Below are 26322 nucleotides of genomic sequence, written 5' to 3' on the forward strand. Positions count from 1 at the left end.
TTTTGAAGACTAAAAAAGTGTCTGCAAAGTTTGTCCTGCATATCTTGACACCCAAACAGTAACAAGGATGTATGGATGCTGCCACAACTTTATTGAAATGCAAAACGTGGGCAATTCTTTTCTGGAAATAATATAGTGCAGAAATTCACATGGAGGGTCAGTGCTTGGACAACATAACCAACATTCAAGCCAATTTAATGTGCAATTTGAATGACACCAAAGAAGAATTTTTTGACAGTCTCATAAAGATGTATGAACATTGTGCACGTTTCACTCAAGTGGAAGGGTGGAGGAAACTATGTAGAACACCTGAAGTATTAAAACTAGCATCTTAACCTTTTCCTATTCTTTATTAATCCAGTCTTAAAACTTTTTAAATGGCAGGGTATATTGCCCATAGTCATTCAAGCTTCTACAGGTTTGCATTTATCCTATATAGACATTACTACTTTCCCATTTTGCATTTTCTATTAATTTCATTCTCATTTGTTTGCTTTGACATTTACCTAATTGTTCATCTGCTCATTCACTCTTCTGTCTCTCAGAGCTACCCATTTATCTTCTGTCATATTCCTATCCCTGTTTCAGATGGTTAGTGTGCGTGTGTAAAAGATTAGTGACATGTACATTTGAACTTAAGAGAATCATCATATTAGATACTGAAAACAACAGGTGTCAGATATGTTGGCATAATTTCTTGTTTACCACACATCATATAGGTCACGTGCGACAAGCCAAACATGGATGGCAGGGAATAACACAGTCCAAATGTTCATAAAATAGTCAGGTATCACAAGGTCAACATAGATAAGCCCACCTGACAGCATGTACTACACATCAACAAGCTCAGAGAAGTGATGCCAAGACAATCCATGGCAGTCCTTAAATCTGCCACTGTTGTTGAACCACACGACCTGGTGCCAGTGGATGTATCACTGGGTGCCATGCCTAATCACCTCACCTGACATTCATAATTATATCGACTGACTGATCAATATGTCTGGTGGGATTACAAGGATAAGAACATATTTTCTTTTAGTATAACAATGTGCATGTATAAACCTAGAGGCAAAGAAATACAGGAAGAAGGTTATGTCTTTATGAATAAAGTAATTTGGAGTCTTAGTGTACAGCAATTTATATTATGTCACTCTGTAGAAAATAAACTCAAAAGAGGACAAACACAGACCATAGATGGAAAAGTGCAACACATAGTAGACCAGTACTATAGCAGTCAATAAATGACAAATGCATAAACAGAAAATGGTAAATGTGAGACATTACGTTAATCATTACAATATTATTGCTTGTACTATACTACTACGAATTACTAGTTAACTTTACAGTTCTTGTAGAGCCTTGGCCTCTCTTGTTACCAGCCTCTATTCTTCTGTGTCCATTGCTTGCTTTCTCTAACTCCTGACTTGCACTGTTTTGAGTTCCTCTTTCTTATCTTCAAGTTACCTTTTCCTAGGTTGTCTTCTCCATCTCCCCGTGGGTTTTCCTGTAAATACTTTCATAATACTCAGAGTTTCTGACATGCTCTGCACATGAACAGCCCATCTTATTCTTCCTTGCTTGAGTTTCACTATATTTGTCTGTCCAAAAAGTGTTTGTAGTTCTGCATTTGTCCTCATTCTCAAGTTTTCTTCCTCTCTCAGTGCCCCAAATATCTTTCTCAAAATCTTTCTTCTCCATCTGAATAACCAGCCTTCTTCCTTTGTAGTGATCAGCCAGTTTTCAGATCCAACATTACTATATGTTGAAATGTTCCGTGTTATGTGTGGTAAACAATTTGTGAAATAAGTTTTCGTTTACTGTCGTTAACTTACTCTGGCTGATTATATTTCAGTCCTCCACCAGAATTAACCATGCTGGTTGCTGTGCATCTTGAGCCTCTGTCTCCTCTGCAACTTCTTGTGAGATAGCTGAAATGTTATTTGAGAAACCAAGGTCTACCACATGATGTCACATTTATCTTTAAGTTGTATGCCTATATTATACTGTGCAACACAACATGGTATCACACCAAACAATGCTGTGTACAAATCTTATGTCTCAATACATAGCTGTCAGACTAACTAAAACATTCATTTATTTTTACAATGAAGACATAATCTTCTCTTCTGTGGCCTGCAGTGCATATCCTTGGCAGGACAGCACAGCACAGGGTCCACTACCAGATTGGCAAATGCTGCAATGCACAGACGTATATGCTGTGTCTGTACCAGCACATGCACATGAGCATAGGAAACACAAAATTCCTCTCACAGTGTGCTACTTGACACGAGGTACCTAAGTAACATGAAAATTACTTCCAAAGGTCTTGATCATCAAATCAGATTGCCAGGGGGCAACATACCAAATTCCCAGAAGTGGTATGTTACACCACAACGTCTTAAAATAGTCAAATATATTTTCATTTTTGTATTCCTAACATTTCATGATTTAAATATATTCTATTAGGAATAATAGCATTGATTTCCACTTGATTTCCTTTCTTGAATTTCTAATGGTGTCCCATTATCTTCTGTTATTATCAAACATAGACATTTAAAGCCTTCCACTCTTTGATACCATTTCCCATTTACCTTTATTGAAGTCTCTTCTCTCTCCCTACCAGGATCTCCCATCATCATATTCTTTGTTTTGCCTATATCCACTTCTAGTCCTGATTTCCACACTGCTCCTTCTAATGTAGCATAATTATACTTCAAAGCTCTGACACTCTTTACAGTTAATGCTGCATCATCATCGTAAGTCATCACCTGTACCTGCTGGTTGAATAGTGTCACCCCTGGGGTTGTTGGCATTTGCCAAATATCTTCTCTAGTGCTAAGTTAGAGTAGCACAATTTCAAATCTGGTTTCTCCTCTTCCTCATTCAATGTTTGCTCTGTGTTACATGGCCCTTTCCATCGAGTAACTCAGTAAAATGCTCTTGCCATTTTCACAGAACTTTACTTTTATCTCTAATTAGGTTTCCATCTTATCCTTATAGAACACTTCTCTTTACTGGAATCCTCTCTTCAGTTCTCTAGATCTTTATAGAACTTCATTTCTCGTTGCTATTCCTCATTGCGTGCAATGGTTTTATCTTCTTCCTCCTTCCCGCAGCCTTTTCTTCACCCTATGACTTACCCAATCTTTTCCTCTTTTCTCTGTAGTCGTCCAACACTAGCCTTGCTTTCCCTCCCTAAGTGGAACTCTGGTTACAACTCTTGTTATATTCTGACCTGGAAAAATGTTTCTTTTATTGTCGTTTCTATCAGCCTCACTAACTTTAGTGGGATTCTAAAATCTTTCATAATTTGGAGACTCCTATACCTGTTGTATGCTGGTTTAAAATCAGTGTACAGCTGATACAGTTGCTTGATATCTTCATAAAACTTCTCTAGCACTTGTCTCAATAAAAATACCTAGTCCATCGTGGATGTATATCTGCCAAATCCAGCCTGATAATCTCCTAGTATCCTTTCGATTTGGCATTTTAGTAATAGGCTAAAATCTTACTAAGATCTTTAAATATGTTATATCTAAAAGAGTAATCCTGAAATAACTGCTGCACTCTGACATATTGCCTTTCTTATGTAATGGACGTATTATTCCGATGCTCCAGTCCTCAGGCATCTCTTCCTTTATTAATTCATAAGCAGCTGTCTCCATCTTTTTGCCCCCAAATTTTAATAATTCAGCATGTGTGCTATCTTCTCCTGCTGATCTATTAGTATTTAAGATTTTAATTGCATTTTTCATTTCCTCTAAGTCTGGTGGTTTGACTTCCTCTTTCTTATCCACCACTTTGAATTCTAATTCCAGTTCCAAATCTGGTTTCTTCTCTTCCTCATTCAAAGTTTGCTCTTGTTACCTCCCCTCTTCCCATCAAGTAACTCAATAAAATACAATTGCCATTTTCACAAAACTTTACCTTTATCTCTAATTAGGTTTCCATCTTCATACTCACAGAAGGCTGCTTCCCTATGCCTTTAAAGACCCTGCCCCCCTCATCCTGTATCTTATGTCAAACACGATTTGTCTGGCTCCTTTTGTTGAGGCCTGCCCAGCCTGGGTGCCCATGCCATTAGCCATGCTACCACTGGCACATTCTTCAACTTTGCTGGAGCTTGCAGTGGTGTTCTGCACATTGTAGGGGGACAACTCGGTGCTTTTGCTGTCCGTTGAGTGGTCTCCTTTACTCCTAAAGTATTTAATTCTTCAAGAACTCTCTTTACTAAAAGTTATTAGTTGATTAGCTGCCTCTGTACAGTATTATTTGCATAAAAAATAAATGTGATTTTTCAAGTTTTTTCCCCGTGGAGACCAAGTTGTACGTTACTCATTTTTTTGTGTAATGGATCAGTGGGATAACACCAAAAACAATTGAATTTGAATAATAACAGCAACTCCATTGTCTACGTGTTGGTACAGATGGATGGAAAACCAGCCCATAATGTTGCACATCACTACAACAAAATGTTCTGATGACCTCAAATCTTTCATGATTCTTGGTGGGTTCTCCCTAAAAACTCTGTGTGTAATGTAGCTCCAGGGGGAAGAGTCTGGAGCTGATATTTTTGACAGGGCTGGCCACAGGAAATATCTATTTCTGTTTATGAAGTGACTGGGAAATGCCGAATGCAGAAAAGTCATTACAGTGGAGGCAGTATGGCTTGTGGCTCCCTCTTTTTAGAAGTATGTTTCCATCAAGGTGTTGGTACAGATGGATGGAAAACCAGCCCATGATGTTGCACATCATTACAACAAAATGTTCTGATGACCTCAAATCTTTCATGATTCTTGGTGGGTTCTCCCTAAAAACTCTGTGTGTAGTGTAGCTCCAGGGGGAAGAGTCTGGAGCTGATATTTTTGACAGGGCTGGCCACAGGAAATATCTATTTCTTTTTATGAAGTGACTGGGAAATGCCAAATGCAGAAAAGTCATTACAGTGGAGGCAGTATGGCTTGTGGCTCCCTCTTTTTAGAAGTATGTTTCCATCAAGGCAAGCGCAGGCAACATGAGCTGTTCTGAGATATCAACATAATGCTCCATCTTTACTTTTACTGTGTGGTTGCTCACATCTTGAAAAAGTGTGGACTGGTTATTCCATAATATTCACACCGTAGCAATTTTTTTTGTTTTGTTTCTACTAGTTGTATATTTGATGAAGCCACTCAGATGAAAGAAGGCTTTATCACTTTGTCACAAGTTTTGAACTAGGTCAGTTTGTTGACAGAGGTGTATTCCTCTGTTGAGAGGATCTAGCAGTTTTAGTGCTTGCTCTATCTGTATAGTTGGTAGCATAGGTTTATCTTCAGATTCTTTCTCACAGTTTGATTGCTGAGACAAAATTCTGAGCTGCAACATTCAGATTTCTACAGGCTTCGTCCGAAACTATCATGCACAAGACAGCTGGTTTTCGCACTGTGACCTTTTGGCTGTGTTGTGATAACAGGGGCTTCAAAATGTTACTTGCGCCTTTACGCCTGCAGCCCATTTGTAAAGTTACAACTCATATGTCTCCAGAAAAGTGTAATTACATCCCATCAACAGATCAACTACGCCTAAAGTACAGCCAGGATTTTGCCATTACATACAAAGCTGAGATGTTATTTCAATATTGGAGAACTCTGGCAATACTGACAATTTAAGAAGCATAAAATGGGCTCAAGGTATGAATTGAAGTTTGTGTTAGTTAGGGCATTGGACTAGGGTAGTCAGTGCAACTGTGATAGTCACTGTGCTATCCATGATGGTGTAGGGATTAGTAAATCTGCCTAGTAAGCAGGAGACCTGGTTTCAAGTCCTGACTGTGGTACAAATTTAAATGCATTATTTCAGCTTCAATCCTTATCAAAGATAAAGTTGAGACTCATATGCCTCCAGGAAAATCTAATTACATCAAATCAGTAGTTTGTATTTCTCTTATCAGTTAGATACAAAGAAATATGTGTTACGAGATAAAAGTTTCCATGGAAACAGCACCACAAGAACGCAGAAGGCATGAGTAACAAAAATCTGTGGCTCCAGCCATCAGAATCATTTGTTCTTTTTTGGGTGAGAAGTATATTAAAAAAAGACCATGCTCCTATGGCCTTAATTAGTGTTTTAGAAGGTGCTGCAGTTTGTGAATAACATTAAAATGTGATTAAAGAAAAACAAAATAAAAAAACTGTGCAGACCCTACAGTCTACGTGAGTGAAGCAGCAGGCGCTAATCTAGTACGCATCTACAGCGATAGCCTGCTGCTTAGTTGACCAGCACGTTGTGCCCACTAACAGTTCTGTGTGTGTCGTGGCATGCTCTCCAGTTCTTGCTATCTTCTCATTATATCCACAGCTCCTTGCAGAAATCTTACTGTTTCTCTGCCACAGGGTCAGCAATACGTTCCTCTTACATTGCATTATGTACTTGCTTTGCATTTGAGGGAAGTGTTGGTCCTGGGATTGACAATTTTCTGGTTTCACTGTCATATCTAATAAATGGAGTCACTTTTCCTGGCAGCACTGTTTCTACTTATTTTATGTTCAGATTTCCTTCCTGTTATTTTGCTGTAGCTCTGATACAAGTGTGAGAAGCCAAAATAGTGAGCTGATAATACTGATTGTAAGGTGTAATTATAGATTAACTAGCTGCATAAAGAAACAAAATAAGAGCATGTTAATATGCTAAGATAAAATTTGTTAATTTCTTGATTTGATGTAAAATATGACCTATGTTTTATTTACATTATGTTACAGTGGTGTGAGTGAAACATCACCTGATTTAAGGGAGCTGATTGACCGCGGGCTCATGGCTGTTGCCCAAAATGCTTTCCAGGAGGCATATGAATGCTTTCAGAAAGCTTCTGGTCTTGACCCAGATAACATAATGGTATGTAAACAGTACATATATTTTAGTATTTTTGGTTATATAAAAGTTTTTTTATCAGCCCATACGTCTAATCTTTAGCTTTAATATGTATTATATAGTTGCTGTAATAGTGAAAAAATGTGACAGAATGAGTATTTCAGTTGTTAAATAGAAAGGTTTGAGTCTAAAATATTTGAAGTGTTCAAATGATAAAAGTAATAAATTCAATTTCATCAGAACACTTGATCATTACTGATATTCTGTGTCAGTTAGTAATGTAGACCCTGATTTCCAATATACTTATTACATCAGTGTTTCTTGATTTCCTTGCCTTCTTTGACTTTTATTTGCTTATTAAAAAAGCACTTTATTTGTTTAAATGAAAATAAATTTATTCTGAATATGGTATTGGAAATTCTGGCAGAATATAAACAATTTAGGAATAAAAGTAACAATTCACTGAATGGTAGACATCGCTGAGCACAGTGTGCTAGATTTTAATAGCAGCTTTGTGCCACATGCCATCTGGATCCTTGCCCTAAATACCAGTTTCTCTGATTTATATAAATGGGAGTTATCTATGCAATGTGTCCTTAATTCCCATAAGCCTCCAACCTTCATCCCCACAAGCCTCCTGGTGTCAATATCTGCTGATGCCCGCCCCCCCCCCCCCCCCCCACACACACACACACACTCTGTGGCCCATAACATAGCACTAACTTCATTTGTCCTGCACCCACACTCTTTTCCTACTAGCAGTCTCCACTTCCTCTGTTGTGTCACCCCCTTCCATTGCTCCTCACCATTGTCATTGTGTCCTGCACAAACTCACTGATGCTGATGTGTCGCATTCCTGTTCCCTGCATGTGCTGCCTCTCCCTGCCGCATTCCTATCCCATACATCTGCTGCTTCTTTTTGATCTGCCAGTCATCCTTCCCCAACCCTTCTTCCTGCTTCCCAGCTCCTTCCTCCATTCACTCACTCCTGCTTACACAGCACCTTATCCCAATCTACCTGCAGAACATCACTATTCTGTGAATTGTTACTGTTACTTCTAAATTATTTGTATTTGTTCTGAATTATACTCTCAGGTCATAGATCAAAATGAAGTTACTAACAATGTGAATGACTTGAAAAGTAATTTTAAAGGAAAACAGAACAGATAGTTTGGTAGCTCCATTGAGTTAGTTAGAAGGTGAAACCCTAGACAAAACAATTAAGAATATTTAATTCCAGAAGTTTTCAGAATGAATCTTACACTCTGCAACAGTATGTGTGCTGTTTTGAAACTTGTGGGATATTGAAACTGTGTGCTGGACTATAGGAAAGAGATTTATCCCAGAAACTTGGTGTTTGTGCCCCAATACTGGTTTCATTGTATTTCAGTTCATTGTTATATTCAAAGCAGTGTTCAGCAACAGTTGATTTGCTTAGTTGTTTTAGTCAGATAAGTGACTGATGTTCCTTGCATATCTCCTCAACTGTTCTGATAGTCTGCCCCCACATAAGAAAAGCCACATTCACATGTAATGCTACACACTCTTGGCTTTCAGAGACCTAGATTGTGTTTAACATTACAGAGAATACTTTTTATCTTTGTTGAAGAGAGCAAAATACACTGGATGCCATGTTTCCACAGGAGTCTACTGATCTTTCCAGGTATTGGGTCAGCGTAAGATAGATTAGCGATTTATGCCCTCTCTTCTTGGTCTCTCTCTCTCTCTCTCTCTCAACCTCTTTCTCGGGTATTCTTGATTTTCACAGCATCTTCTATTCAGTGTGATGATCTGAGTACCCATTCCTTCAGAACACAGTTCGTAGGTGTTGTAAATCTTCAGCAAGGCTCTCCTTGTTCGAGCTCTATGGTCCAGAGTCTTTAGCACCAAATTTCTTTGTAATGGATGGTGATGGCCCGACGCCAGAGATAGATATCAGTATGCGTAAGTTTTCTGTACATACTGTGACCCAGGAATCTGTCCATATATCTCTTAACTAATATATTGAGATTCATTATGAATTTTGTGTTATGATGGATGGAATTTAAATGTTCTGGATCTTTTAGACTCCATGCATAGAACTTCCGTCACAACTATGTGGCCTTCCTAAGGCACACAAGGAAGGAATTCATGTAAAACCCGTGCTGACCAACACACTCACCATAGTCACAGATATGTAAAGCAGATATAAGTTTTCAGCGCATGTAAGTAGAGGCACTATGAAGAGAGGAGGAGTTGCCATATATGTTAAAATTTTTATCATATTGTGGAAAATTCAGAAACTGAAAAAAAAAAAAAATTGTGCAAAGCGAATGCCTGTTAGATTAAACTAAGTAATGGCTTTTTTATAATTGTAGTTGTGCATTGGTCCCCACTGGGAAATTTTCAGTTATTTCTGAGAAGCTTGGATTCTCTTTTGTGCTGCCTGCCTGTCAGACAGCAAATTATTGTTTGTGGGGATTTCTATGTAGATTTTCTGAAAGAAACTGATAGAAAGAATGACCTAGAAGTGTTACTTGCTTCTTTCAATTTGACATCAGTTACTGATTTTCCTACTTGGTTATTACAGGAAAGCAGCACACTAATGTTTTTTATAGACCAAGGTAAATTTAATCAAATAAAAATTTTTCCTGTTAAGAATGGTCTTCCTGATCATGATGCACAGCTAATTACATTATATGACATAGCTCCATACGGTGCTGCAAAACTGTCCTCCAATTATTTAACAATTGCAAATTTTAGGGAAAGCTTGCAACAGTTAGACTGGTATGAGCTGTACATGGAACCTGATAATTTAAAATATAGCCTATTTCATGGTGCCTTTGTGAGTTTGTTTCAAAATAGTGAAACATAATTGTAAGAAACCATATAGAAAGCTGTGGTGTACTAGAGGGATTAAAATAGCTTGTAAACAGAAAAAGGAAATGTATATCATAGCTAGAAGGAGTAATGATCCAAAAAACAGTCAAACATCATAAAAGCTACTGCACTGTATTAAGAAAAGTTAAAGTCCAGAAGTATCTGCATTATGTCAGAGATTAGCACCACTGATAATAAAATTAAACCAATTTGGAATATTGTTAAAAGGGGAATAGCCAACTAAGAGCACAGGAGAACTGTATTTCTATAAAACTCAATGAAAAATTTGTTATTAAAAAGAAGTCAAAAGTATAAAATATTTTTAACATTTTTAAGTGTTGTAGGGAAAATAGGACTCAGCTCCTCATTAGAAAATGGAAGGTTGTGTATGGAAGAGGCAATGCCTTTGCAGTTTCATAAAACAATTCAACCCACCTCCCCTACTGAAATTAGGAAGATAATAAATTCACTCAAAGTAGAAGATTGCTTGGAATTGATGGCGTTTCCAACAGAGGACTAAAAGCTTGTTCCCAACAGATAAATATGATTCTCAGCCAGCTCACTGAAACAGGGCATTTTTCCAGATACATTGAAATATGCTGTAAATATGCTATTGTTAAACCATTGCAAAAAAATGGGTGTAGGTCTGATGCTAACAACTACTGCACAATCTCAGTGCTGACAGCTTTATCCAAAAATTTTGAAAAAGTAATTTATTCAAGTGTAGCTTCACATGTGTGTAAAAATGAAGTACTAACAAAATGTTAGTTTGGTTTTCAGAAAGGCTTTTCAACAGAGACTACTATATATGCTTTCACAGTTCAAATATGCTTTGAATAACCAAACATCACCAATTGGGATTTTTTGTGATCTCTCAAAGGCTTTTGACTTTGAATCATGTGAAAGTCTTCTGGATAAGATTAAGCATTGTGGTATGAGTGAGACAGTGCACAAATGGTTTAATTCATATTTAACTAGAAGGATGCAGAAGGTTGAAATTAACAATACAGATAGTCTGCAAAAATCAGTAGATTCCTCTTAACTCGAGAGATATCAAGAACACTGTCTTGGGTCCCTTATTGTTCTTAATATGTGTTAATGACTTGTCACTCTATATTCCCAAAGATGCAAAGCTAATTCTTTTTGCTGCTGATACAGGCATAGTTATCACACCCAACAAATAAGAATTAGCTGAGGAAATTGTAAACAATATCTTTCAGGAAATTATTAAGTGGTTGTTTGCAAATTCTCTCTCACTACATTTTAAGAAAACACAATCTATACTTTCTGTACAGTAAATGGCATAATGCCATTGATAAATATACACTATGAACAGAAATCTGTTTCTAAGGCCGAATGTTCCAAATTTTGGGTGTGTAAATTGATGAGAAACTGAATTGGAAGAAGCACATTGATTATCTGCCGAAACATTTCAGTTCTGCTACTTATGCTGTTAGGATTACTGCAAATTTTGGTGATGAACACATCAGTAAATTAGCCTACTATGCCTATTTACATCCACTGCTTTCATATGGCATCATACTTTTGGGTAATTCATCATCAAGAGAAAAATTATTCATTGCACAAAAGCGTATAAACAGAATAGTAGCTGGAGCCCACCCAAGATCACCTTGCAGACATTTATTTAAGGACCTAGGGATATTCACAGTACCTTCACACTGCATATATTCAGTTAAGAAATTTGTTATTAATAACTGATCCCAATTCAAAAATAATAGAAAAGTGCATAGCTACAGCACAAGAAGAAAGAATGATCTTCTACACTGGGTTAAATCTGACTCTGGCACAGAAAAGGGTGAATTATGCTTCCACAAAAGTCTTTGGTCATTTGCAAATAGAATTAAAAATCTGACAGACAGCTAAGCAGCATTTAGAAACAAAGTAAAAGAACTTCTGAATGACAACTCCTTCTATTGAGCCTTATGATAAACTGGCAGATTCCACATCATTAGAAAATGTTGTATTCATGATCTATGGAACAACTAGTGATATAATGTAATGGAATGTAATCAGAGGGAAAGCACTGAGAGTTCTGAAAAACAAAAGACATCAAAGGACATAGTGGGCATCAGGAATTGAATTTTGCCTTAAATAGCAGTGAGAGACCAGCTATCGTTGACAGTGTGGTTGGAGTCCTGGCAGTGAGTGCACAAAACAGTAAACTTGCAGCACTTGAAGAAGGTGGCTAGCTTGGTTGTCAAAATATTGTGCTTAAAATGGAAACAACAGCGTGGCAAGACACCCAAAAGCACACTATTTATCAGTCACGCTGAGAAAACCTGAGCAACCACATAGATTATTTGGTTATTTTCAAGAGGGTTACAGCAGCAAGCTAAAATTTTTTAAGTAATGTATGAGAGGGGGGTGGGGTGGGGGGGTGGAGGGATTATATAGCTGATATATTTAAACCAGCTGTGTACAAATGAATGTATATCAAATTTCTGTCAGTTTTATTTAGGAAGCTGAAAATGTTTCAAGTTTTCGGGATGGTTGTGTTCAGACAGGTGTTCTTGTAATGGAAAGTTCATTCAAGTGTGGTGTTTGAACGAGTGCCCATATCCTGAATGCACAACTAAAATGCATCTTCTAAATGAGCTGCAGGTGAGTTGTAATGTTGCTGGCATCACAGAGCAACAAGCTCCCTCAGTGCACTCTTTGAAGTCACTTGTGAGAGTGCCTATGAAATAAGTGGTCTGGACTGCTGCTGATTTAATCTCCAAAGCTTCCACATTGTATGTTAATGGACCATCGAGGTCGGAAATGAGCTGTGTATTCCCACTTTAAACTTGACAGTGGGTCCTATGATGTCGTCTTAGAACTTAACATTTCCATAAACTAGGATTCACAACTCTCTAGCCTCCATTGCTGCCCTTTTAACTGAAAACTCCTCGCTTAAGTCTGATGTCAGGTGCAAGTGGACTACACTAACATAGAATGAAGAGCAAGCAAGTGTAACCAAGGACTCACGGCATTGCTCTACATATGCAACCATCATGCATGGCTGTTATTATAAACCAATATAATGACTGATTGGTTAAAAGTGAATACTTTATAATCTGTGTGTGTGTGTGTGTGTGTGTGTGTGTGTGTGTGTGAAACTTTTTTCAACAACTCCGTTTACTTTAATATTTGCTCTGTATTCATAGAATGCCAGGTGACATACATACATATCTTCTACACATTACTGAGTCTGTGAGGACAGTACAAGAAAACCGGAAACAAAGGTGAAGTGTACCCTCTAAATGGCGATTAATAATTAAAATAAATTCACAACAGTCTTCGAACAAGCTACAAAAATGAATGATAAGCTATGCAGCTTGCTGTTAATTCATAAGCACAACTCACCATAACAAAAAACATACACACATAATATTATTTTTGTTCATAGGGACATAAGTGACGGCACTCTTGTGTACTGTTTTCATTTGAGAGAGCACATCAGTTTTCTCATGGTGGAGATTGAATAAACAAGAACACAACCATTTTGTTTGTACTGGACAAACTTTATGTTCTCATCTCAGAAGTGCAGATATAGCACCAAACTTTTTCCAGGGGTCACTCTTCCTCTTATGGAGGACAGCACTTAATTTCCACCCTTACCCTCCACTGTTTCACAAAACATGGTTTCATTGGAGGCCATCTGATCTTGGCAATTGGTCATTTTCACCCTGTCAGAGCTACTTTACAACAACAGGATCATACATTCAACTTCTGTACTAAATCACAAATAGCCTTATACTCCTGCACACTTGAGCAAGCAAGAATGAATTGACATGTAGGAATGGACTGCAGCACCACCATTCTCATACTTGCCATAGCCCCAGAACTGTAGTGGGAAGGAAGTAACTCAGCTTAACACTGACGTAAAAGTGACACATTGATTTCTGATATATGCAACACTCTATCTTAGATTGGTACTCACTCCATTTCTGATATCGTTTGGATCCCCTCCTTTGATGAACAACATGATGTACCCACGTAGGATTTTCTGTGCCCCAGTGCACCATAATTTGCAAATGTGGATTCATCACTGACCATAATACTTTGTAAGGCCTTCAGAGTGAAATTAGTCACAGGCCATGTGCACGAAGTAACTCTACAACTGTACTTGTTCCCATGCAGCTTCTGTTTCAGTGACAGATGCTATTTGTTAAACTTTTTACCATCTGCTATTTGCCACAGGGATGTAAGACTGACATGACGGTCATGCTGTATTGCAGCAAAGCACTTCCACATCTTCACTGCTTGCTGGTCTTCATCTGCCACTGCCACATTTTCTCAGACTACTTGGTTCTAGAAATCATTGTTCAGCACATAAGAATGTAATGATTGAAGGTGCTCTTGGACTGAATTGTCACACAGCATAAATCATGGTTGCTTTATTGGCATTGTGTTGTCATTCACCAAGCAGCATATCAACATACTCAGTGGATATGTATCCCATGCTTATTCATGTCATTGTCTGTGGCAGACAAAACCTTGTTTGCTTGTGCATTCTGACCATAGCATTGTAAAGATAAATTCTGCAATCTAACAAAACATGACTTCAAACAGCACACTGACGAAGCTTGTCATTCTGTGATGTCACCAGCTTTACGTGTCATCCACAGATTGTTTAGAATGTACACTGACATGTGCTTTCAGGAAAATGAGCACTCATTGGAACATCTTGCACAAATAACCATTCTGCCACCGGAACAACCATTTGAACACAGCCGGTTGTGCACCACATGTTGCATCCACCCCTAAAATTTTGAATGCTTCTAACTCCCTAACTAAAATTGATAAAAATCTGGTTGAAACTGATCTGTACATAGTTTGCTGAAATAAATCAGCTACATGATAGAACAATAACATTCTAGTCAAAAAAATTATAACTTGTGCTGTAACTCTCTGGAAAACAAACAAACTATGTTCATAACTCTGCAGAAAGAGTAACATTTCTTAAGTTTATATCAACGAAAATAATCTGTTTATGAGAATATAGTGTAATTGGAGAGATAAAAAAGTCTACTCACTAAGCAGGGGCAGGAAAATGCACAATAAATGTATTAAAGTCTGCAAGCTTTCAGAGCAAGTGGCTCCTTTTCTGGCAGAAGGGAAAGGAAAAGGACTAGTGAGGTTTAGGAAAAAGGCTAGAGTTTGGAAAGTTGCCTAGAACCCCAAGTAAGTCCTATTCCTTCTTCCCTATTTCTTCCCCTTCAACCCTTCTACCAGAGGAAGGAGCCATTGGCACCAAAAGCTTGCAAACTTTAATACACCTTTATATGTGTGTTCTCCTGCCACAACATGGGGAGCAGATTTTTTTATCAATGCAATTTCTGAATTTATGTATCTTTGTAAATATTCCTTTCACCTGTTATTTCATAAGTTACAGAGAGAAAGCACCTCATTTGAAACATCCTGTATAAAATCACTGGATGAAACACACACCATGAGTCATCTCAACATTCCTGTTGTTGTCAACAAACTTCCCAAAGCATTGTCACTGCGGTGCTTACATTGTTTACTTTTCGATTTTCCAATAATCCTATTATTGCAGACATTTTTGGTTTTGCACTGCTGAAAGCTTTTGGTACAACCCTCACTATCATCAAAAGAGTGTGTGATAGCATAAATGTGATGTGTCAGATGAGACTCTTTAGATTTGTTCTGTGTGTTATGTTAGCAAGACTTCTACTATCTATCAGACTCGATGCAGCAGACAAACTGTATACACCAGCTGTACGTATTTGGCTTTATCTCTGAACAATTTTGGTTAATATTAGTTACTTTCTCTTCCACAGTTTTCCTTCCTCCCCTCTTCCATCTACTTTCTCTCTGTTAACATGTCTTTCCATTAATAATGATTACTGGAATTATGATTTTCACTGTCAAATGTGATCACCTCCACATCTTTATTTCTGTTTTTCATTTCCATTTACACCCTGGTATTTCTTCTAGCTCTCATCTTTCATCCATTGTTTACAAACCTGAAAGTTGTTCATTAGACCACTGTTATATCTTAAACTTACCCTAAACCATACATCTTTCCTCATTGATGGTCAGAGCAGTCTAGCTTTGCATTCCTTCCAGCAGCTGTGCCCTTGACCTTTCTGTTCTCCTGGTGCTTGACTGTGACTTTCTTTTAATTAAGAAATTAAAAACCAAAAGATAGAGAAACAGTGCCATTTGTGTTTTTGGTTTTTCTCCAGGTTTCCTTAGTTTGGTGACTGGAAGTGCCACTGTTGAAAATATTGATGTGCAATATAAATAGTATTAGTTGCAATTCCAGCTCACTGTGCTTCTCAGTAATGATTACTATCTTATTAGATACTGCTTTACAATAGCAATTGACTTGATTACTTAGAAAGTTTATTAGTTACAAAGCTTACTATGGTGATACCAAAAGGTAATTCAGAAATTGGCTTCTAAAATATGATGAAACTCTTTGGTCTTCTTTGTACCACTAAGTTATAATACAATATTCCTGGGAAGTATAATTACACTAAAGATTAGAGATAGGATAGATTGTGATGCACCGTGTAGAGGTGGCACTAAGTCACAGACAGGCATGATGAACAAGACTGCTAAAATATTGAGCTTTTGCACAATGTACTTTTTCCAAAATAGAAAACGCTCATACAAGCATAACATACACACATGGTCACTGTGTCTGGGCTCTGGAATCTGACAGTGATTGCATCTGATGTGAGCAGTAATTGCTAGGATAGGTGGTAGGGGGTATGGAGGAGGCATTGGGTGAGGAGGGAGTGGGATAGCAGGTTAGGGATGGTGAAGACGTAGTGCTGCTCATGTTGTGGGAGCATGCAGGGGAGGGAGAGGGCTGCTAAGTGCAGTCAGGAGGTTTTGGGAGAAGAGGAGAGAAGTTAAGGGAAAAGAACTATTGGTTGGCGGACATGTAGAACTGGGGTCGGATCAAGGAAGTGGATGGGGGAGGGTGGACAGGGACTAGCAAAGGGAAACAATATGTTGTATGGAGAGTTCCCACCAGCTGCTGGTGTTGGTAGGAAGAATCCATATGCCACAGGCTGTAAAACACTCATCAAAGTGAAGCACATTTTCAGCAACTGGGTGCTCCAGCTGTTTCTCAGCCACAGTGTTGCAGTGGCCATTTTATGCGGACAGACAGCTTGTTAGTTATGCCCATGTTCCCCCTAGAGAGCAGTGCTGTGGTTGCAACGTAGACTGCAGATCATGTAGCTTCTTTCACATGTAGCCCTGCCTCTGATGGGGTGGGAAATGTCTGTGACAGGCCTGGAGCAAGTGATAGTGGGAGGATTTTGTCTGTAGATCTATTGCAAGGTTATGAGCCATGAGGCAAGGGGTCGGGTGCAAGGGTGAGTACACATGGGTAACAATATTGTGTAGGTTCTATATGTTGCAAAATACCTTTGTGGAAAGATTAGTAGGTAGGGCATGGTGAGAGGTTATTGAAACCCTATGTAATTCAGTTGCTCATGTCCTGGGTGGTACTGAGTCATTAGAGGGGCTCCTTTGTGGCCAGACTGTGGGTATGTAGTAGGTGGCAGGTGACTGGAGAGACTAGGCATGAGAGATCTGTTTCTGGATAAGCTTTGGAGGGTAATTTCAGTTTGTGAAGGCCTCAGTAAGACCCTTGGAATATTTGAAGAGTGACTGCTCATCACTACATATGCAATAACAGCTGTTTACTATACCATATGGAAGGGCTTCTTGGGAGGGAATGGGTGTCAGCTGTTGAAGTGGAGGTGGTATTGGTGGTTGGTAGGTGTGATTTGGACAGAGATACCAATGGAGCCATTCTTGAGATGGAGTTCATCATCATGGAAAGTAGCTTGTTGGGTTGAGGAGGACCAGGTGAAGCAAATGAGGGAGAAGGTGTTGAGATTCTGGAAGGATGTGCATAGGGTGTCCTCACCCTTAATTCTGGGTGGTTCAGAAGGATACCTGTGTATGCCCTAGAGTAGAATGATGTCATGTGGGTCCCCATTGCTGTAATGCAGATCTGTTGGTAGATGATGCCGCCAAGTTGCTCATGGTGACCAGGAAGGAGGATATACATAGACAAAGTGTTTTTTCTCTGTGGGGGAGGGGGGGGGGATTAGTAACCAGCCACAATGAGAGCATCTGGCTGGGTGGTTAGGGTTATGGAGTTCAGGAAGCATTTAGAAGGTAGGAGTGTGGGGAGAGCTATGGGTGAGGGGGGGGGGGGGGAGAAAGAGAGAGAAAGCGAGACTTGGGGGAGACATTCTGGGATGGATGGATGGATGTAAGGATTTTAGGAGGGACTGGAGATACTGTTAGATTTCTGGAATGGGCCCATTGTGGCAGCGTATGTAGGTGGACATATCAACAGCTGGTGGAGTCCGTTGTAGAATTTGGGGAATGGTGGTAAGGCAATGTTGAAGGTGAGGAAATTCTGGAAAGTCTATGGGGGGCTAATTTTTGGGGGGCTATGTGGGTGGATAACAGTTGTACAGAGTAGTGAACTGAGTCGAGCAAGGTTCAGTATTGGTTTTGGACTGGGCCTGATTGGTTGTGTTGATGGCAAAAAATTGTGTTCCTGTATAGGGACTTGTAGGAGGAGAGAAGGTTTTTAACAAGCACATCATGATTCAGTTTGACGATGCGGCAAAGGTAAGGCCTTCGGATGGGACTGACATTTTTGTGGGACTGATGTTATTGGAGGACAGGTTCATATCTGTGTGTCATGTCCGTTTCGGCTTTGGGTACTATAGGGTGTTGTGATGGAGTTTCTCAGGGTATGGTATATGCAATAGGTCTGCAAAGCAGGGTTTGGTGGCTATGAGGGGATGTAAGGGAACTTTGATGGAGGATCTTGTAGAAATGGTGGATAGTGGTAGTCCCAAGGCAGGAGTAGGATGTGAACAGGTTTGAAAGTTTTTCTTTTTGAGGTGGTGTGCATGTTGCTCTAGTTCCTGTGGTGCAAGAGTTTTAATCTGGGAGATGAAATGCAGTAATTTGGGATTGCGAGCAAGAGACTTTTATATATGGAGAGGAGAGATATTGCAAAGATGTTTGGGCCTGATTTATATGGTTTTGCATGACTAGGTTGGTGAGGGCTATGGACTAACAGAATGTGAACAGATAGAGGTCATTGTGGAGAGCAGGGCTGCATCTGGTTATGTGTAATTGGATGATCGGGCCAATTGGGCCAATTCTGCAAGCTAGGCAACAACATAGCAACATTATGTGGGACTGGGTTCTGGCTAGGGATAGGGAAGCTTTCCTATACTGGCGCACATGGGAAGAGCAACGATCCATGGGAAAGGATAAAAAAAATTAAAATGTACATAGGAAAAATCAAAAAAAGGAAGAAATAGATGAAGTGTAGGTGAAATGTGAGGGAGTGGAGTGTATAGTGAAAGTCTAAAGCAAATTAAAACCAGCATGAAAACACAATGAGATCAAAGAAAAAAATGAATAAAAAGAGAATAATAGTGGGATGTAGATCTGTGTGTGAATAGGTGTGAAGAGAAGGGGCAGCAGGTGTAACTGGATTATGTGAGACCAGTCCCAAATTCTTGCGTCCCATCTCCCAGATTGAAACTCTTGCTGTCCAGGAACTATAGCAGCATGCACAATACCACCTCAAAAAACTCTCCAATCTGTTCTCCTACTCCGGTCTTGGGCAACCACTGTCCACCATCTCTACATGAGCCCCATCAAACCTTCCTCACATCCCTCCATAGCTGCCAAACCCTGCCTTGCAGACCTACTACATTTACTAAGACTTCTCCTTTGAGAGAAAACCTACAGAAAGATCCATGGTACAGCAATGCCCAACCACAAGACACTATCCTACGCCAACCTATCGAGGGGCGCCTAGAGGAATCTGTCCTAAATACCCAGAATCCCAAACTCCTCAGCTCATTCAGATTCATTTTTGACATCTCCATGATATGGACTAAGGATGAGAACACCCTATCCATATTCCTGCAGGACCTTAACACTCCACTCCCCAATTGCTTTGTCAAGTCCTCCTGAACCCAATACAGCCTAGCAAAACACCATTGTTGCATGTGTAGTGATGAGCAGTCCCCCTACATTCTCTCTCCAGTCACCTACCACCTCTCAAATACCCACTGTATGACCGTAAAGGAGCATTCCTCTTGTGACTCAGTGCCAACCAGGACTGGAGGAGCTCTATCACATTCTCCACCAGCATTTCTACTACCTCTTGTCATGCTCTGAAATTAAGAATATCCTTCCCTTCCCACCTGCTTTCACAGTGGTATTCCGCCATCCACCAAATCTATGCAATATCCTTGTGCATCCCTACTCCATCCTTTGCCTCATGCCTCCTACGGATCTAGATGCAGAGCCTGTCCCATACATCCTCCCACTACCATTTATTCCAGTCCTGCCACAGGCATCTCCTACACTATCAGAGGCAAGTCTACCTGTGAAAGCAGCTACATGATCTTCAAACTAAGCTGTAACCACTATGCCTCTTTCTACATGGGCATGGTAACTAATGAGCTGTCTTTCTGCATGAATAGCCACTGCTAAACTGTGGCCATGAAACAGCTGGACCATCCAGTTGCTGAACATGCTACCCAATACAATGTTCTTCACTTTAATGACCTCTTCACAGCTTGCACCATCAGGATTCTTCCTACCAACACCAGCTTTTCTGAATTGCCTAGGTGTGAACTTGCCCTATATTATATCCTTCATTCTCGTAAGACCCCAGGCCTCAACCTTCGCTAGCCTCTGTTCCCCACCCCCTCTCCCCTTCAATTCTCTCACATCACCACTATGCATGCCTTCTAACCCACCCACACTCATACTAGTCTTTTCTGCTTCTCTACTTCCCTCCCTGGTGCCCTCTCCCCTTCCCTGCAGAACAACCTCTCAACACTGCACTTAACAGCCCTATTGTGCCCCTACCACATCCCAGCATGCTTCCACAGGGAGTACAGCATCTTCTCTCACCTGCTGTCCTCCCCCCCCCCCCCCCCTCCCTGCCCCATGACCCCCTCCTTACACCTACCACCTACCCCAACAGATTAATGCTCATATCAGATGCAGTCAATGCTAGGCTCCAGTGCTCAGAGACAGTGGCCGTGCGTGTGTGCGCGTGTGTGCATGCAAGAGGGAGAGGAAGGAAGGAGAAGGGACTTTGTCTCCTTTCTCGGCGTTCCTGGCTGAAACTCAATGCCTTTGTGTCATGTTACATATATATTTCACAGACATTTCTTCATTCAAATATTAGAACTGCAAGATGGACAGTGGTCTGTCACAAAATGACTTTTTTTTATTTGAGCAATAAATACATTTATTTGTGTGTGTTATTAGCACATCTAGGTAGATACCAGAAGTGATACAATTGGAAGAACTGGCACTAGTACATCATCCTAAAACAGTTTTCTACACTGCTGCTTTTGTGCAAATAAATGCGATTTTTTTAAATTGATGTTTTCGTGGAAATAGTGATTATTGTGGATCATTTCATAGACTTTCTTCTCAATTATACACAACATTGTGATTAACAGATTATAGATATAAAAGTGACAATATTTATATATAAAAACAAAGATGAGGTGACTTCCCGAACGAAAGCGCTGGCAGGTCGATAGACACACAAACAAACACAAACATACACACAAAATTCAAGCTTTCGCAACAAACTGTTGCCTCATCAGGAAAGAGGGAAGGAGAGGGGAAGACGAAAGGACTTCCTTTCGTCTTCCCCTCTCCTTCCCTCTTTCCTGATGAGGCAACAGTTTGTTGCGAAAGCTTGAATTTTGTGTGTATGTATGCGTCTGTTTGTGTTTCTATCGACCTGCCAGCGCTTTCGTTCGGTAAGTCACCTCATCTTTGTTTTTATATATAATTTTTCCCACGTGGAATGTTTCCTTCTATTATAGTGACAATATTTACATTGATATGATAAAGGGTGTACCAATCACTTATAGTTGAATTAACAAAATAAAAATTTTATTTTACAGTTGGTGAATAACATGGCGGTATGTCTGCTCTACTTGGGCCGCTTACGTGATGCTCTGATGTTAATGGAGGGTGGTGTGAGAGCAAACCCAGCTCGTGGGCTGCATGAAAGTGTTTTACTCAATATATGCACCCTTTATGAGCTGCAGTCATCTCTTTGCAATCAACGTAAACTTGGCATGCTTGCACTGCTTGGCAGATATAAAGGAGATGGAGCTTATGTTGGCTCTCTTAAGTTGCAAGTCTGAGAATGTTTCATGTAAAAAATTTGTAATTTGTATTGTGAGTTAGCCTGCGCGAACAGCTTTGTCCATATCCTTTGATAGGATTTGTTACTTTAGAGTGGTGATGTGCCTAAAAATTGCAAATATTTTACAATAAATAGATATGTTTTTAAAATTCAGTGATGAAGTAAACATGTGTGAAAAATTTTTAGAGGTTTCACCATTTCTTGTTGAGAACAAAACTTAATTAGCAGGTGGAACTTGTTCAAGAGATCTCTTCCACTGTGATACTCTAAAATGCATCTAACTAAATAATTGTTGTTTAAGATGAGTATCTTGTAAAAAGTGCATATACTTGTGTGTGTATTGAATCTCCATGTACCAAGACATGTAAACTATGTTGTACCTTATAATATGTTATGTAGAATTATTATACCAAAGTTTTAAAAATAAAGTTTTATGAGACATGGCTTGAGATCCAACTTCATCGTGGATTCCTAGTTGTTGCTCCTTCATGTAAGCTTTTATCTTTTTTAATTGTTATCTGTTCTGCATCTGCAACTCTTATTTTTTCATGTGTGCATAATTGTAAGCTCGGACAAAAAATTAGTCACCCCATAGGGAAATCATTTCAAGAATCATTTAATGCCATGTATTTCCTCTCCTGGACTTGATAACTACCTGATTTGTAGTCCACAAGATTGTTCTGTTCTTCCAGGTTACACAACACTCTTAGGATCTGATCGTACTAATCCATCCAATTGCAGGGATGCTGATATCAGTATTTTACCCACTATTCCAACATGTCCCACAGATTTTCCATTGCTTTCAATTCAATGATTTTGCAGGCCAAATGAGATGTAATAGGGTGGGGGAGCATTCAGAAAATCAGTCACATATTCTTCCAGCCCAGTGACCTGTACTGTCATCTTCTTTGTGTGCCTGTGTTAGCAGTGGCCTCATGTGAGGTGACCAGCTCCAAATGCATGCACTTCTTATCAAAATGTTCTCTTGCTGATGGGTTGGAGTAAACTTTCATTCACTGCCTGCAGAATTGCTTTTGGATTTGGAAGCAATTTGATTCATAAACAGTGAAACACATCTCAGGTCCCTCTCAGTCAGGATCTTTTTGTACCCACAAATCTGACGTTATGTTTTGTGGCCACATGTGTTACGCCAAGTCATGTAGACACACTGAACAATCTGCTGACAAACACCAATAGATCCAGCAACTTGACACACCTTACGACCATGGGCACAGCCAAATATGATTGCCCCGTTTGCTACTTTGTCACTTCCTCTCATATATTCATGTTTACCTACAATATAACTTGAAACCTTAATGTCTCACTGATGGCTACTGCTTTATGCTCACATAGAGGCAGTGCACACACTGTTGATCATGCGACTCAATCAGTGCACTATCAGTAAAGGCTTAGTGACTCATAGGTGCTTGTACAATCTGGGGGACTAATTTATTGTCCAGTAAGCTTATATCCAATATATTTATACATAAATTAGGTGGCTTAGAGCATTATGTACACTCTTTGACATAAAACTTGACCGGCGGCCGGCCACTTCAGAGGCTAAGTCCGCGCCGATCGCGACATGGGACAAAAAAACTGGCCAACTCGCTAATTCTCTAAGTCCGGTTATCTGCACAATCTGGCACCACTGTAGACTGCGGCACTTCCTGGAGGAAAACTTGTCCCATGATAGAGAAACTCTAGGCTGATTACGCCTGTGGTCTAGCGGTAGCGTGCGTTGTTTCTGTTCATAATGTCAGTGGATCGAGAGCAGCTGGCATAAAATATTTTTATAGCCTCTTCTGTCTGAATGCTGAAGACGTGAATGTAATGGTAGCGCAGATTCAATCTATTTCGCTTTGTGACACACCGATATCAAAATTTTATCCAGTAACGATTTTGCGGCAGATTTCCTGCAGACTGTCCTCCTCTGGACGCCGTATGCGGCAAAGCTCCGGGATCCATTTGCTGGCTACCGGCAGCGGCCGTGGCGACAGCAGCGGCGCTGCACTCCCCCGTTCTTTATCGAAAGCGCCTGCTACCGCTCATCGCTTTTGATGATTTAAAACGCTTTATTATTAAATGTTGCTCCACAGAAAATTTCTACAATTCCCATTCACGCTCAAAAGCAACGGAGACAGACGCCCTGATTAGTAGGCGGGTATTATATTACATTAATCGGCAAGAGCTGAGTATGGCCCGAAATTAATTTTATAGACTGGGACGAAATGAAACCACCTCACTACATTCGATGAATTTATAAATGCTTCATACCTCGTTTCTTTTCCTTTCAAACTCAATTATTTGTGCAACTTTTGGTCAATGTTTGGATGTTTTCGTCAAGCCAGAGTGAGCGTCTGTGGTGTAAAGTGTATTACAGTTCTTGTTTCATTCCTTACGGTAAGTCTATGCGATAAACTGTGTGAATACCTTGCAATGCATGCTCTGTAGCAGTGCTGGAACGCTGCACATTTGGAGTTCATGAAGTATTTATTGTTGATCGGAAGTGATAGTTAAGGTCATCCGATTTAAACCAGAAAAATTTGTCGCTTTGAAGGTTTCAGAGAACGGAAAGGAATTGCTAACGCCGGTGTTAGAAAACGTCTACAGTTAAATGCTATTGCAAAAATTTAGAAGAAGGGAACTATATTAATGAACATGTGCACTTCATAAACAACCTTCTGACATGTTAGACCTATATGACGAACAAAGCTCAAATTTATATCGTTGACAGTCGGTTTGAATCTTTTCAGGGTCTATTTTACAGTGAAGCACCTTGGAATTTGCAAAGTAGAAATCCATGATATTAACTTAAATTACTAAGTCGAAATCGGACGAAGATTGATGTTTAAAGGCATTCTTCAGATTTCGCATAAGAAATTTTTACTAGCAGTTTGCAACTCCATTAATTAAAATGGAAAATAAAATGTTGTAGTCAGCGGCTTCTACCGTGATTCGAACTGCTATGTCTTATAGTACAAGCACTGCAACGCACAAGGGAACCTCTGAGCTAACGACACACTGGCTGCCAGAGGCGGAATATAGTCACTGCGATGTTGCCTGAGCCTCAAAACGCAACCTTAAACACACGAACAGAGGAGGTGGAGATTACTGTTTTAACGTCCCGTCGACAACGATGTCATTAGAGACGGAGCACAAGCTCGGATTAGGGAAGGATGGGGAAGGAAATCGGCCGTGCCCTTCCTAAGGAACCATCCCGGCATTTGCCTGAAGCGATTTAGGGAAATCATTGAAAACCTAAATCAGGATGGCCGGGCGCGGGATTGCACCCTCCTCCTCCCGAATGCACACACAAACAGGTGTTACTTATGTGAAGAACGCCGTTCTTGGAGTCCAGAAATTAAATATACTTTCTAATTGTGTCATCTTGCAGTGGATTATATCGTACGAGTCTTCGATGTGGAAAACGAATGTCAAGTGAATTTAGCGAGGTAACGCCGACCTACACCCGGAAGTAAATGCACTATCGGAGTGTTGACAAATACTTGCTACGACGCTGCCATTTCTAGGCTCTCTGACGAGGCAGCTCTTCAGCGAAATGCTTGCCGTGATTCTCCGATACGGTTCTTCAGAGTGGAGACGCGCGCGCACGTTTGGTTTTTATGCGGCGTTCTCCCCTGATGGTTTCTGACGTCGCCTTGTGGGCTATGTATACATATGAGACATTCAATTATCATTAATCCAGAATCATACAAGTTTCAGCTTCCGGCGTGGAAGAAGGCTGTTGACGCCGACATTATATCATTTCAACGTAGGGAAAGCAAAACGGATCATTCAATGTTTCTCATTCAACATAAAGCATGTGAGATAATTTTCCGTAACGTTCATAATCATCTAAAACTACAAACGAAGTAAAATACACCGGAAGCTTATTCGAATTGAATATAACGCTTTGCACCTCGATGTCGAATTTGTCCACTTGCAATCTTTTGCAGCATACACATAGAATGTCATGATTACCACGAGAATGAAGAAATATGTTGGTAAGGATGGAAGAAAGAAGAGACGCAGTCAACAAATATTCTATTCCTCATGGCATTCATTTCATGTGACACGTAAGAAGAGGTAAAGCGGGAATTTACTTTCGTTAACACGAAAGATATGCCGCACATATTGATAACGAGGAAGTCTGCGTCTTCATACGTTTCCTCCTTGAAATCTGTATGCTCTATTATATACTAAGTAGCCCGATCATTGTTTCAGTAATGTTACCCTCTTGTTTCACCCCGTAACGATGAACAGATTCCAAATGCATGTCTCCCTTCCTGGGTTGTTTTTTGTGTTTTATTGCTTGGAATTCCTGAAGCAGACCACTGTGCCTTCCCCCCTCGTGGGTTAGGTCTCAAAACTAAACCGCTTTGTATCCAATG

General features: G+C 39.8%; 1 protein-coding gene across 2 annotated transcripts in view; it reads left to right on the forward strand.

The window, feature by feature from the left end:
- LOC126416120 (trafficking protein particle complex subunit 12) overlaps nucleotides 1-22387 on the forward strand; it is a 138568-nt gene extending 116181 nt beyond the window's left edge. For both annotated transcript variants that reach the window (XM_050083644.1, XM_050083645.1), the window contains exons 8-9: nucleotides 6738-6870; nucleotides 21684-22387. In XM_050083644.1, coding sequence (XP_049939601.1) covers nucleotides 6738-6870; nucleotides 21684-21929 — 379 coding nt within the window. In that variant the 3' untranslated portion in view covers nucleotides 21930-22387. The remainder of the gene's footprint in view (nucleotides 1-6737; nucleotides 6871-21683) is intronic.
- The last annotated feature ends 3935 nt before the right edge of the window (nucleotides 22388-26322 follow it).

The sequence above is a fragment of the Schistocerca serialis genome, chromosome 8, assembly GCF_023864345.2.
Source record: "Schistocerca serialis cubense isolate TAMUIC-IGC-003099 chromosome 8, iqSchSeri2.2, whole genome shotgun sequence".
Classification (NCBI taxonomy): domain Eukaryota; kingdom Metazoa; phylum Arthropoda; class Insecta; order Orthoptera; family Acrididae; genus Schistocerca; species Schistocerca serialis.